The 14,868-nt window shown below is 39.9% G+C and overlaps 1 protein-coding gene across 1 annotated transcript; it reads right to left on the bottom strand.

Moving 5' to 3' along the window:
• Positions 1-3,885: 3,885 nt before the first annotated feature.
• LOC106603853 (heat shock 70 kDa protein 4) lies at positions 3,886-14,361 on the bottom strand. The gene is made up of 19 exons (XM_014198053.3): positions 14,021-14,361; positions 10,828-10,885; positions 10,587-10,727; positions 10,379-10,501; positions 10,074-10,173; positions 9,859-9,992; positions 9,524-9,768; positions 9,264-9,340; positions 8,981-9,132; positions 8,634-8,740; positions 8,393-8,526; positions 8,066-8,247; positions 7,230-7,322; positions 6,951-7,097; positions 6,394-6,519; positions 6,126-6,233; positions 5,930-6,049; positions 5,635-5,796; positions 3,886-4,813 (listed from the first exon to the last, which is right to left on the bottom strand). The coding sequence occupies exons 1-19, from the start codon at positions 14,125-14,127 to the stop codon at positions 4,604-4,606; spliced, it is 2,526 nt and encodes an 841-aa protein (XP_014053528.1). The 5' UTR covers positions 14,128-14,361; the 3' UTR covers positions 3,886-4,603.
• Positions 14,362-14,868: the final 507 nt, after the last annotated feature.

Genomic DNA, 14,868 nt, shown 5'->3' with positions numbered 1-14,868 from the left:
GCTGTGACGATAACTGACGAGAATTCTCTTGGGAGATAATATGGTCGGCATTTAATTGTAAGGAATTCTAGGTCAGGTGAACAGAAGGACTTGATATGTTGTTATGGTTACACCATGAGTCGTTAATCATGGAGCATACACCCCCGCTCTTCTTCCCAGAGAGATGTTTATTTCTGTCAGCGTGACGCATGAAGAAACGCGGTGGCTGTACCGACTCCGACAACATAGCCCTTGAGATCATGTTAGGGTCTAGGGTTTTACAGAGCTACTTATGAGCATAGTTCTAGTTGAAACTGTGTAGCTTCCATACTAGTTAGTCAGGTAACGTTAACATTTCTGTTAGATAGCTAACTAGCTGGATAACATCAGCTTTTCCCCAAACTCGGTCCTGGGGACCCCAAGGTGTGCACGTGTTGGTTTTTTCCCCTAGCACTACACAGCCGATTCAAATAATCAAAGCTTGATGATTAGTTGTTTCTATGAATCAGCTGTGTAGTGTTAGGGTAAAAAAAACTAAATGTGCACCCCTTGGGGTCCCCGGGACTGGATTTGGGAAACCCTGTGTTAGTTGATTCTCTTTAACAAGGGTGTCAAACTCATTCCATGGGGGGCCCATGTCTGCTGTGATAATTAGGCAGCCCAATTAGGATCTTTTTTTTCTCAATAATTGATGTTTTGACCAATCAGATCAAAAAGATCTGATGTGAAAAGATCTGATGTGATCTGATGTCAAGATACCAATTAGTGGGAGAAAAGAAAAATCAGAATTGGGCTGCCAGTCTAAACCTAACTATCACAGCCAGTGTAACTTTATAGAAAACAAAAACCAGCACCCCTGTTAAAGAGAATCAACTCACAGGGCTTCCCAAAAGCAGTCCCTGGGACCCAAGAGGTGCACGTTTTGGTGTTTGCCCTACTACACAGCTGATTCAAAGGAACAACTAATCATCACGCTTTGATTATTTGAATCCGAAGTGTAGTGCTTGGGCAAAAACCAAAACGTGCACCCCAGGACTGAGTTTGGGTAAAAACGTATCTAACGTTATCCAGGTAACGTTAGCTAGCTAGAAACGTTAACTGACTAACAAGTATGGAAGCTAGCAACCTACACGGCTTCAACTAGAATGAAATAAAACTATGCTCTAGAGTGGCTCTGTAACAACCCTAGGCCCTAACACGATCGCAAGGGCTAACTGCCTTGACAGCCGTATTGATAGTAGCTAAATTAGATAACTAATGTTAACAGCATACTAGTAGGTAACTAACTAGCTACCGTTTGTTAGGCTAGAAACGTTGGCCTACACATCTTCATTTGTTAACTATAGTAGCTATCATGAGTAATCAGTCACTGGTTAAAATAAGTAGATTACAAGCATTTTCTTAGATCGTGGTAATGTAACTATGTGTTATTTACCTTATATTCCTGCCCAGGGGCGGAAATCACGGGGGGGACGGGGGGGACACGACCCCCTCATCCTGGGAAAAATATGATTTGTCCCCCCCAATATATCACTGAAACATAACTATGTAATTTAAATAATATGAATAATACGCAATGAAAGCAATTGTGCTGATTATAGACACTTAATAGCGCGTTTTTAACTTTCAAAAGATTGCAACCCCCCCACCCTTTGCCTCACAATGGTTTGATCCACTGCCAGTTCCTTAGCTTGCTACGTAACTGACGTGAGGTTAATCCAGTCAATCGCCCACACACACTAGCTGAATTTGCAGAGCTAGCGCGCAAATATGAACTATTAAGCTAGCTAGTACCTATTCCATTTATGTGGCGTCGTCAAAGATGGAATCAGCATGCAGATGATGTAAATAAGTGCTTCAAAGTCCCTGTGATAAGGTTAGCGATAAACTGAAATCCAAACTGAACAGAACTACACTCTCTTCTACCATTGTCTTAAATATATTTAATGGTCTCGTTGCAAAAGCTAAATTGTCGCAAGTGAACTTTTATTTATTTATTTTATTTCACCTTTATTTAACCCGGGTAGCAAAGATTATAGCAAACACCACTGAAACTGAATTGGTGCTCGCTAGCTTTGCAAATTCAGCTATTGTTGGAAGCCAGCCAATATGAAACAAACTATTAAAATTACAAAAGGTTGCAGCATATGTTGTGTAAATGGTGAACTCATACAGCTGTCAACTCTTGTCATTTTAATCCGTTTCACATTTGCTAGCTACCTTTTAGATCGAAGCCCAAATAGAATGATTGAAGATGATAGAAGCCCATCTACTACTGTAAATAACCTACACACTGTGTGTGTAGCCAGCCAGCCAGGTAGAAAAATGGCAGAAAAATAAAAGACGGACATCAGAGTATTTTTCAATACACCAAAACGCATAGTAAGAACACTAGTAGCCTAATATCTCAAAGACTAGTTGATAAAATGTTCATAAGAAAGAAATGAAATTCTAATGGAAATGTTTCACAATGATGTCATTAGGCAGAGCAGGCAACAGATGGCACACAGACAGCAGAGTTGGGGACAGATATGCAGGGACAGACTGGCAGAGACAGGGAGTCTCAGGTAAGTTTGTTGAGTCTTTGTTTGGCAACATTATGAAAGGTTCTCAATTTTTTTGACTTGTAAAATAGGAACATAATTGGAAAATGCCATGGATACCCCCACTCTCAACTTAAACTGGTGACTGAACTAAGATTTGTTAAAGGCAATGGTATTGCTGTTGTGATTAGTTGTGTCGTTTTGGGTACCGGTAGTTTGGAGTACGGCAAACACCTTATTTCTTTGGTTCCTCAATATACATTTACCATATTACAATGTAGGCTATGTGTTACAGCACTACTTTTGGTGTCCCCCTCAGGAATTGCTCTTGAGAAAATGTCATGTAATTGTCCCCTCCAAAGTTGATATCAGATTTTCGCCAATGTTCCTGCCCCACTAAAGACTTTTGGATGATGACATACTTCTGTCGCGTTCCAGACAACGCGGAAACTCGTTGGAAGATGATGCCGCGTTCAAGACAAATCGGACATTTCCGACCTGGAAACAAACTCGTTGGTACGCATATTGGAGCGTCCTTAGATCTGCCAGATAATGGGTGGCATGAATGGTATCAAACACATGGACACCATGTATGTGTTAGATACCCTTCCATTTATGCCATTACTGTGTGCCGTCTTCCCCAATCAAGGTGCCACCGGCTGCATGACCCGCAGGATGTCGGTGCAGAGTGACCATGTTGTGGAGTGCAGCCTTAACTCAAGGGTCAATTATGACCCCAAGTGGCCAAACGTCATATTTTCGAAACCCTTTTTTTGATCATGCAATTCAAGGACTTTGTCAAACAACTAACTAGTTACTGACAACAAAAAAAACATTATTTACAATGATTTTTGTAGTAATATGGCGGAATTAAAATAAATCTACTTTGTATATTAGTGGTGCCACTAAACTGAAAATGTGGACTCAAGAGTAAACTGTGTGATAAAAGCAAAAAATATGTGGGCACTTTAAGGGTTAACCAGTGTTTCCAGAATAGCACTGTGGTGAAGCTGTCTGTAGGTCATGGTGGTTGGAACAGAGAAAAAAAGAAACCCAGCTAGTGGGGATGAGGGCTCACCCTCTGCACACACCTGTTGGTTTTATGTAGAGCTGAGGGGGTGATCCAAAAATAATGCCTATTAAGTGGCCTATTTGTTCCTTAAAACCACTTCTGCCAATTTGAGATTTAAAGCAGTAGAACATCTAAACATTGTGAATTTGACAGTACACTAACAGCAAACCAGAACTTTGTATAATCATTTTCCTTTCGTGGAATTCAGTGTGTTCCACTCCACGTCCCTTGGAGTATTCTCTCAACATGTTCCTCATTGCATTTTCAAATAACCTTTCAAGCACTTGAACATAATTCTCATACACCAAAATGTATTTATTTTGCTTTTGGTGAGTGGTAACAGCACCAAATTGGTATTCACCATTCATTCACACCATTGTACAGAGTAGAAAAACAAAACAAGGCTATACCAGAGAACAACCCACAGACCATTGCCTTTAAATGTGACAGCCTTATATTGAAATATTGCATGACAGTAACTCAAATCTTATTAAACATATAGTAGACAGATAATTGGTGCCTCCATCATATCTCTGAATACACTAACCTTTATTCCATCCAATTTCTCTCCCATCAGGGTGTCCTCTACATTTATCCAACAGGGAATAATCATACATTTCAAGCTTGAACCCCCTTCCCATTCAAACATAAGTTAACATTTTTCACTAAACTTCTGTACTTGTTTTTTCGCGGCTTACAACCTCTTAATATTTCAATCTCAGTGGAAATAGGCTAAAGAGATGCTGAGAACATTCCTTACTAAATGGCCATTGAAGCAATACACAGAAAGCAAGTTTCTATCCTGCGGCACTCACAAGATTTGATGTCAAACAGCTTGATCAATAGGCATTCATTGTATTCAGCAAAAATAGTGGAACATGCCAAGAAGGCTGATTGACAGTATTTATAGGAATAGTTTGACTGTGTCATCAAAAGAGAGGCTATAATCAGTAAGATCTCAGAGAGGTGCAAGGCGGGTGGGGAGAGAAGGCTGGGGCAGCTGTAGCAGTTAGTCAATGTCCATCTCAGGCAGCTTGTTGCCCTCTGCAGAGTCAGGAGCCACCGTGCTCCCTGCTGCACTCTTCTCTGGGCTGCCTGGCTGGGCATCTGTGTCCTCCTGTCCATTAATAGGTCCATTCTGTTCTTCCTTCTCATCCTTGGGGATCTCCACTTTGGGCTTGGGTTTTGAGACAATGGGGTTGCAAGCTGAGTAAAGCTCCTAAACAGATGGAAAGAGGATGTTAAATTAACTTTATGAAATATTACCTATAATTAATTACAATATTAGTGAAATTGTCTTCCTTCCAAAACATGGTAATTGTGACAAAACATGCAATGTCTAGTGCAGAGCATCATTGTACCATCTAAACCGCTGTGAAAAATATTTTCAATATCTCCAAATATTGTATTTTCAGCTGTTTGAAGCTGGTGTATAAAACCGAAAGATCCAAACATGAAAATGTATGAACAAAAAGCATAGATATAGCGTACATAGAATTGATCTACAACTTCTTAGACTTGCTTTCAATAAGAATGACAGATCTACAACTAACATTTCTGTGTGAACTTGGTCAGGTTCACCCCCAAAAATGAAGATATTACAGCATTAAGTATATTAAAAAGCAGCTTTGTGTTGGAATGGTGTGGGCATACCCCAACAGAAGGATGGGGGTGTATACCAGTCAAAAATATTCACATGAGTAGACCACTGATGGCCAGCTAATCTTCCTCAGGATGACATCATTCTCAATGAGGAAATAGTAAACCTTTTTGAAACTGTATGTTTGAGGTGGGGTTTTTGAAGTGGTTTTTTCCCCCTTCAATTTATGCTTTGGCCACAAATAGGAGTATACGGTGAGTCCACAACATTATTTGGGTACAAGTTGACAGAATATGAACTTTAAAAAGTGAGCTTTGGGACATTCTGAACTTTGGATGATCATATGCCATATTAGGACCTGGAGTTGTCCCCAACCATGTGACCTGACCAGGCAGAACTGAGTCCTTGACAGACTATACAAAACTATTGTCTGCACTAACCTTTGTTTTTGCCTGAATCTCCTGGACTTTGACGGCAGGCTCCTGGGTAAGATTCTGTTTGCTCTGTGCATTCATTTTGCTGTTCATCCAAATCATGGCATCGTTCACCTGCTTATCCACCTTCAACATCTCCAACTCATCCAAATGCTCATACTGCTCCTCCTGGGTGTCAAGACAGACATAAGGAACATTTCAATGCTGAGAGACATTGAGATATATCATTACATGTCCAGTGCCTCAAGGTTGATAAAACTACATGTGCACAACTATGCAATAACAATATCTTAGAAGTTACCTTTGTTTTGTAAGCTTCTACAATCTTCATGTACTGTTGGATATGCCTTCCAAGTTCATCGAATGCTTTTGGTCTCTCCTCAGCCTCAATGTATCTTTCCTGGATGGGCTGCCCAAGTTTCTGTAGAAGGGACATTTGGTTGAGTCACATAAAATACATCCTAGAATCAGAGACAGGAATTGACTGGAAATGTTACCTTTAATTCAGCCAGTTTGTCGATGTACACTTGTTTCTGTTGGTCCTCTCCGTCATCATACAACCAGTTCTCTGTGTCCTCAAGTCTTAATGCAAAGGTGTCTCGGTCCTGCATTTAGTAAAAACAAACTTGTAGTAACTCCACATTATTTGTTTTTAATACATGTAAAGGTTACATAATACACTGGGAATAATACAAAATAAATATGGCTTAGCCTTGCTGTTAGCTAGTGCTTTTCTACTCAGCCAGCTTGAGGGAATATACTCACAGATTCACTGACAAACTTCTCCAACACTCCGTGCAGTTTGTCCCTCATCTCATAGACGTACTCCTCTACATTGTTCTTGGCATCGTTTCGCTCCTTCTCCAGCTTGTCCTGCATAATCATCTTACCCTGCGGTGGACACAAATAGAAATTTGTAGCACTCACTACTGTAAGTTGCTCTGGATAATAGCACCTGCTAAATAGTAACATTTAAATAAAAACAAATTTGTTATTTTCCTTCCTATCACAACTCTCAGGAGACACAGATGAACATGCTTAAGCAACCCATTAAACCTAATTTTACAGACAAAAAGGTTGAGAAATTCTTTATACTGTACAACAGTGGTATGATATACAGTGTTCTGTGTTAAAATTATGCTTGTAACTTGTAAAACAATAAACAGACAATAATACATGGTTTATATCAATACAGGACAGGTTTTCAACTAATGAGAACAAAAGTCAGAAACATATCCAGTCTCAGTGATGCTAAGCCAATCAGATAATACTGGAAAAAATTAATTCATGTTGATACTAGTTATGGTGTCCTACAACATTACCTCATTCTCCATGAACAGATTGACCAGGTCATTGGTTAGTTGCCAGTGCAGGCTGTTTTCGATTGGGAGTTCGACAGTCTTCGTTTTCACTTTGGGTTTCTTTGCCGATGGAGCGTGATTCTTCTCCTGTTTTCCATCCTCCGATGTCTGAGATAAAAAATGTAAAAAACGTATACTACGTTTTAGGTAAATGTGCACTGGTCCCATACCTTTATCATGAATATGTACACACAAAAAACATCCCCTAAGAATGTTGAAAATATGTAGTCAGTCAGTCACCTCCATTTCCTCAGTCTCTGACTTCTTGTCAGCATCGTCTTTCTGTCCATCACCTTTGGCTTTTTGGTCATCTTGTTCGGTCTGCATCTTACTCTGATGAGACAATAAACATTATTAGCTCTCCATTCATGTGGCGTTAACACCAAATGTTAGCTTGACATCACAATGCAAAGATGGTAAGATAACACAAGAAAAACAAGCAGGCAAAGGAAAATACAAGAATATATTTTCTGAAGCAGGTTTAACTTGTTGAGACATGACAGATGAATTAGTTGCCCTTTTACTGAATATGTCTGGGTTGATTCATTGTCCAATAAACTGGGTGTGGGAAGAGTATAGGCATTATTGCCGATGTAGCCTTGGCTTCCAGGCCTCCCTCACGTTGTTCTCCAAAGCCTGGGGAAGTTCATATTAGAAAAGTGGGTATGAGTGGAGCGCTGATTGCCAGCGGCTGCTGACTGATTGGCTGTGAGTAGATGATTATTCAAAAACAACCACCCCTTCCATTCCTCATCAGAAGTGCTAATTATCCAGATAAGCTAATTAACGGTGCGAGCATACTACATTTTTCCCCCATGGATATTTATAATTTGGTTGAAATGACACGTTCCCACATGGGCAACAAAGAAAATTATTGGCTTTTGACTTCCAATCGCTGCCTGTTTGAAAGTGCCTATTCTAATTGTTGGGGAGGGGCAAACAACTTGGATACCCTCCACCTTCTTTTGGCCTCTTTCTGACAGGAACTTCCACAGGCTTTTATACCGAAGGTGAGGTGAAAGCCTGGTAGAGGCCATAGCCTATGTAAGCGCTGTGCGAAAACAGTGCACACAAACCTCCTCTTCCTTCCCGGCTGGGTCTGTCTCCATTGGCTCCTCTCCCTCATTAGGTTTCAGGAGCTCTACTAGAGAGGCACTGGACACGCTGAAGACCCCGTGGACATTCACCCTGACCTTCACCTTGACCTTTGAACTCTCACCATTTGCCTGGGGAACCACTTTCTGGACCATGAACTGACCTGACGAGTTCACAAGCGGAGTATTAGAAGACACCCAGTAACCTGGCCTCAGAGACAACCATTAAAAGTACAAAATTAACTGAACAGGTGCAAGCCTATAGCTTATTAGAGGCATTTAAAGTTTCAGGACTGTTTGTTCTGGTACCTATTGTGGGGTCCGGGTACGGCAGCTCTTTGGGGTTGTTGTAGTATGCCTCCAAGGAGAAGGGCTCTCTCCGGTAGAATGTCAACACTTTGGAGAAGGGTGCTGCATGGTTCCTTGGGAATACCTCGCAATCACTGACGGAGGAGAGTAGACCAGAAGATGACGTGAGTCACTGCCCATCAGAGTTCAGTGCAATCAGTGTTAAATAAGTCTATGTCAAATGTGAAGAAGATATCATTACCTTAACCCCTCTTCTGCAGCAGAGTTCCACTTCAAGGATATGGGATAGTGGACGACATCCGTGATGGAAAACTCTCTGACTTTGAAGGCAGGGGACAGGATTGCACACTAAGGAGATAAACCACCTGCATTATAATATGTTCGCTAAGTGTTTAACAACTGTATACAGTACTTAATGGTATGTCAACAGGAAAAGTTATTACCTGCTAATTGTTTGTGCTATGCCAGTAAACATCAGGTCAACAACTACAGCGATACCGACCAGTTCCATGAGTGAGAGACATGGGCGTGCCATTTTTAGCCATTTGCTGAAGAAATCATTGGGGACAGTGAGTCATAACATGATACCTGCAGTGCACATCCTCTTGCGACAGCCTCGTCTGCGTTTAATGTCGTGCTCAGCTCTTTTCCAAAGAATTTGCTGACTCTTTCTTTGACGGCAGGGATCCTGGAGGCACCGCCCACGATTTCCACAGCGTAGATGTCTTCCTTCTTCAGCTCTGGACAATGCATGAAACATATTAGTAGTTAGATTTAAACAGCCAATCCAGGTCTTAGCAAGAACATGAACAGGCTGCGCATGTGCAAGTGGCTCAGGGATATTCCAGCTACTATTACTACAGCTACTCACTGGCTTGTTCCATGACGCTGTGCAGGGGAGCTTCCACTTTGGCCAAAAGCCCTGCACACATCTCCTCAAAGTGGCCTCTGGAACAACAGTGGTCATGGGATATTAATAGATACCATACACACATGCAGCTGCTTGCATCATGATACACATGCACCGAATGAAAACACTTCCTGACACATGGCTTTTCCACTGCGGATGGCCAAATGTGTCACGTAGACGTACCGAGATAAATGAGAGGACTTGTTTTATGCTCCACTAACCTGTTGAGTTTCCCAGTCACGTCGATGTCATTCATGAAGCACTCGATGTTGAGGGGCAGATCAGAGGAGTTGGCGCTCATCAGCTTCTTGAGCTTCTCACACTCCTGGTAGAGACGAACCAGGGCTCTGGGCTTGGTCTTCACATCCAGCTTGTACTTCTTGCGAAACTCCTCACAGAAATGGTTCACCAACACCTCGTCAAAGTCTTTGCCACCCAATTCTGCATCAAACGCAGAAGCTAGAATCTGAAAGAGAACAAAAAAAATGTACTTAATGCCTTATTTTATCTTTATTTTTTTTGTGTTACGTTGTCTTTGAACATATCAAAAACGTACCTTGAGCTTTCCTTTGTTGAATGCACAGACAGAGACCTGATAACCAGAGTGGCCCAAATCTACAAATACCACATTTCTTGGCTTTTCCTCAGGGGCAGGGAGATCCTGTTTATAGATCCCATATGCCAGTGTAACTGGAATAGACAGAGAAATTGGTTCAGACCAAGATTTACATGGGATAACATTGTTCGGTGTAGGCATGGTAATGGCATTACCTGCAGTGGTGTCATTCATGAGTCGTAGGCAGTTGAGCCCTGCAATCTGAGCTGCATCTATGACAGACCTCCTCTCTGCATCAGTGTAGAAGCTGGGGACCTGGAGGACATTAGGAGAAATTATGACAGTTGACCAAAAAAATAAAAATAAAAAAAAGTCCTTGACTGCCTAAACTGTGTGTGCGCGCACGTGTAACTGCATATTTTCTATAGGGCATAGGCATCGCTGTAGACATGAGAGTTTGTTAACCAAAAAAAGAATACTCTATCTTTACGCCTGTCTAAATAGATTTAAAACTGCTTACAGAGATGACACAGTCAGCCACAGGTTTCTTCATTGCCGTCTCAGCAGTCTCCTTCAGTTTGGTCAGCAGCATGGCAGTGACTTGTTCAATGCTGAAGACTTTCTCCTCCTCCATGTACATCACCTAGTAAAAAATTGAGCAATGAAGTAAAAATGTATATCTCAAACCAGCTCCCCGTTCAGCCGCATCTTCACTTCTGATCATTTACCTTGATGCCGGTCATCCCAGAAGGCATCTGGGCCAGGTCGTAAACCAAGCTAGATTTTTCTGACTGGACATAGGGGTCTAAGAATGCCCTGCCATGGAATCGCTTGAACCCTTGAACAGTGTTCTTACAATTTGTTACAACCTTAAAAAAAGAAAAAAGAACAAATGCCATGGTCAAATAACATGCTACTTTATTTTCACAAATGACTTGTATTAACGATACGTCTTAAAGCAAGGCTTACCTGGCCTTTCGCTGCCGCTCCTATTGAACGATTCCGTGGTCCAAAGGACACACATGCTCTGAAAAAAGGTGAACAAGATAATTGATAAGATCCTTCCCTGTGTGCTTGGTGCTTTAGATTCTATGGCATTCCATATCTTAGTGTGAATTATCCTGTGTAAAATTCAGAGACCGAGATGAGATAAGTAAAGTAATCTATAACTTAGCATGTCATCACATTAAATTGTTTAGCCTACATTAAGCTTGGGCGGTTTACCGTATATCAGGGTATTTTGAAATACAGACAGTATGATTTTCAACACTGTCAACAAAAAAAGGTGCGTACTACGCCACTGCTTATAGGTTATGACAAGATTTCTATCGAAGATGTGCCAAATAGATTATCTTCAGCTCAGGGCTCCAACTATGCATTTGGTTTTCTAGCATTACAGCAGAGACAATCAATCCCCTCCTGGATCAAGATCCCTGCTGCTTAAATTTATTTTGCACGTTAAAAAACTTGAACCCGATCGAACGTCTCTAGATATCGAACATCTCTAGATAGACCTGAAAATAGCTGTGCAGCGACGCTCCCCATCCAACTTGACAGCGCTTGAGAGGATCTGCAGAGAAGAATGGGAGAAACTCCCCAAATACAGGTGTGCCAAGCTTGTAGCATCATACCCAAGAAGACTCAAGACTGTAATTACTGCCAAAGATTATTCAACAAAGTACAGAGTAAAGGATCTGAATACTTACATAAATGTGATATTTCCCTTTTAAAAGTGATGGAAACACTAAAGTAACTCAGATATTACCTGTCCAACAAGTATTTGTAAATATAAATGTCAGTCTGGGACAGAATCTTGAGCATTTGTTTTTTCAATGTTGGACTTTGGTAAAATATTGGGTATCGACATCCATCTGCAAGCTTGTGATGTTCTTTTTCATAGTCCATGATCCTCCACTAACGAAAAGTATGTGATGAATTCGATTATGATTCTTGCTAAATATTACATCCATAAAATGAATAAAAACATCCTATTCAATATTTTTAAGGTAGATTTAACTTATTACTTTACCACATTGAATACTATGCTCTGTAAGAAGAAGGTAATGAAATCAATTGATACTCTTGTCTTTGAATGTAAAAACCCCGTGTTTCTGTTTTTGTGTTACACATTTAAATGTCTGTACAAAAATCTATACATCCTTCTTTAAAATGTGTATCTTTCAATTTATAGAATTTCACAAATATATATCTAAATACCAACTGCTTGAAAAATGTATATTTCTTTCAACTAGAAAAATAATGTAATTTGCTGGACAAGGATTGTCCTGACTTTCAAAAGTGCCTGAATTGCTTCGACTTTTATTTCTGATTGACTGGATGCAAGTTTAAACATCCAATTATTTCATATCTATAGGAATGCAAGTTTCACCTGTGTTATGCAATCAATTCTTTCATTCCATCCATGCTGCCTGAAGAAGACTCTAGAAGTCGACAAGGTGTGACGTCATGACGTTCAGCTGTTTCTTTTGTTTTTTCCCCAATGGAAACGTACCTTACCCCTGGTTTTATGCTGCTTTTACAAACTAGTCGGAACTAGGAAACTCAGAAATGTGCGATTTGCTAATTGATAGAACGCGGCACGTGTATAACTACAACCATTTAGCAAGTCAGATATTTCAGAGTTTTTCAAGTTCCAATTGGCGACATATTTTCATTAGAATATTCTAAAATCCGCATAACAAAAATTTGCGCATTTTTCCACCAGAGATGTTTCCATCAAATTGACTTCTTAAATAATAATAAAAAAGGCTGTGCTTGATGACGTGGGCACATAAAAACACCCTTTGCGGTTCAATTCCCATGTACCAAATAAAAAATACAAGTTACATTTTCAACTCTACTGATGGTTCTCTCACAAAATATGTTGGATTATATATCCAGTGTGCACACTCTGGTATTGGCACGTGCACTCTAGCTACATTATGAGATTATCATTATAGACAAAAGAGCGTTATTATTTTTATTTATAAACGGCAACCAATCATCGATTATCATGTCACCAGAATAAGACCCTCGATATTTATTGGAAAGGCGCATTAATACATTTACATTTTAGTCACTTAGCAGACACTCTTATCCAGAGCGATTTACAGCATACGTTTTTCATACTTTTTTTGTACTGGTCCCACTTGGGAATCGAATATTGCACTTTCACCACCCTGTGAAATTAATCATAACTGGTTTTATCTGTAGCCTAATAAACTGCATTTTTTCCCCGAGTAGTAGTGGTAGGACCACAAACGTCATCGCGTGACTCCAAGTGTACTTCGATATGATGGCTATGTTAATATTTGCGCATAAAAGCAATTCCACCGTCATTTCTCGCATAATTAATTTTATCGGCACTAAAAGATAACTTGTCTAGCGTGTTTTGTCGACGTCCGGAAGTTTAACGAAAAATGTTGTTTCCATCAGGCCGGTCATTACATGTTTTATCCGACATGTACTTTACTTGCATAGGAAGGTTTGATGGAACCTGGTTTATGACCGTTTTAGGCAGTTATCGCATGTATTTTCTGTCAACTTTCTTAATAAATGTTAAAGAAAAAAAACGCCACAAAAAATAAAAATCCCGGAACAAGTTAATGGAAATATTGACTTAAATCTGACAGTACTGTAAATTAAGTGGCCAGTGGTGCCATAAACTAATAATATGGTATATATTTTTTAAATAAAGGTTTAAAAAAAAATCTCATTGGATGGTGTACTTTACCACACAGTTTTACGCACTGCAAAATTGCTAGAATATTCCTACCGGCGACTGACGGATGTCGTCATAGCAAGTGAGCCAGTACAGTAAACCGTGAGCTAGCTAACTGGCTAACTATGATAGCAGGCGAACTCATAAGTAACTGCTAGTTTAATATCAACCATTAACTAGTTCAATACACATGTGAAATAAGTCCATCTGATAAAAGCGGGATGGAGAAATTAGATGGATTTAACGTTAGCTAGCTCACTAACGTAATGCAGCTGAATTCACGTGCAGTACCCTGTACACAACACCGTTAACTAACTAGCTAGCAGCTAGTTGTCCAGGCCGCAAAAACAGAAACTGGCCACTCTCACAAACCAAGTGTATTTGTCTCAAGTGTATGGCTAGTCTAGACTAGAGAAATGAGTTTTAAAATATTTTACTTACGGTGTACTTCGGTCGCTGTATTCGTTAGCCACGGTCTCAATTCCTCCGGCTCGAGCTACAGCAACATAGCAGCTTTGAAAGCCCACATCAATTCCCACCACTGACATCTTCCACGCTAACGTTACCTTGCCTGTATTCTACTATTGTATGAAATATTGACGTCAATAACTCCTTAAAATAACAGAAACGTGTTTGAATAATTTTTTGAAAGACGTACAAAAGTCAGTGGATATTGTTAAATCAGAAGTGTACTTCAATTCACAATCCGCAGCACTGTACTGAGTAATCTGATAGCTGTGCACACCGGGCGGTAGATAACAAGATCTGCTACAACTACAAGGTGGTTTTGTGAGTTCACGCGGAATCCCAATGCAATATCGCGAGAATTGAATAGTTCTCGATGGCTCTGGACCTTTCTATCAGAAAGATGTCGTTCTAAACCATGTGGAATTTTTTTGATTTTCTCCAACTAATGATATGTAGTACTCACATATGGCAGTATCTCAACTGCTGCTAACTCAAACTTGGCATGTAAAATGCGTATATATATTATATATATTATATAAATATTATATTATATTATGTATAAATATATATATACTTATACATAATATAATATATATAATATATATATAATATATCTATGCATTTTACATGCCAAGTTTGAGTTAGCAGCAGTTGAGATACTGCCATATGTGAGTACTACATATCATTAGTTGGAGAAAATCAAAAAAATTCCACATGGTTTAGAACGACATCTTTCTGATAGAAAGGTCCAGAGCCATCGAGAACTATTCAATTATTCAACAATTCAATTATATACACACACACTACCGTTCAAAAGTTTG

Source organism: Salmo salar, chromosome 04, assembly GCF_965601325.2.
Source record: "Salmo salar chromosome 04, fSalSal1, whole genome shotgun sequence".
NCBI classification, from domain to species: domain Eukaryota; kingdom Metazoa; phylum Chordata; class Actinopteri; order Salmoniformes; family Salmonidae; genus Salmo; species Salmo salar.
Note: the sequence above shows the minus strand (reverse complement) of the source record. Positions and strands in the feature narration are given on the sequence as shown.

Excerpts from the sequence above, each read along its gene's own strand:
- LOC106603853 (XM_014198053.3), bottom strand. The coding sequence starts at position 14,127 with ATGTCAGTGGTGGGAATTGATGTGGGCTTTCAAAGCTGCTATGTTGCT. Across the intron at positions 10,728-10,827 it reads GAGCGGCAGCGAAAGGCCAG|GTTGTAACAAATTGTAAGAA; the intron begins GTAAGCCTTGCT and ends TCTTTTTTTAAG. Across the intron at positions 6,234-6,393 it reads AGAAGTTTGTCAGTGAATCT|GACCGAGACACCTTTGCATT; the intron begins GTGAGTATATTC and ends TACTAAATGCAG.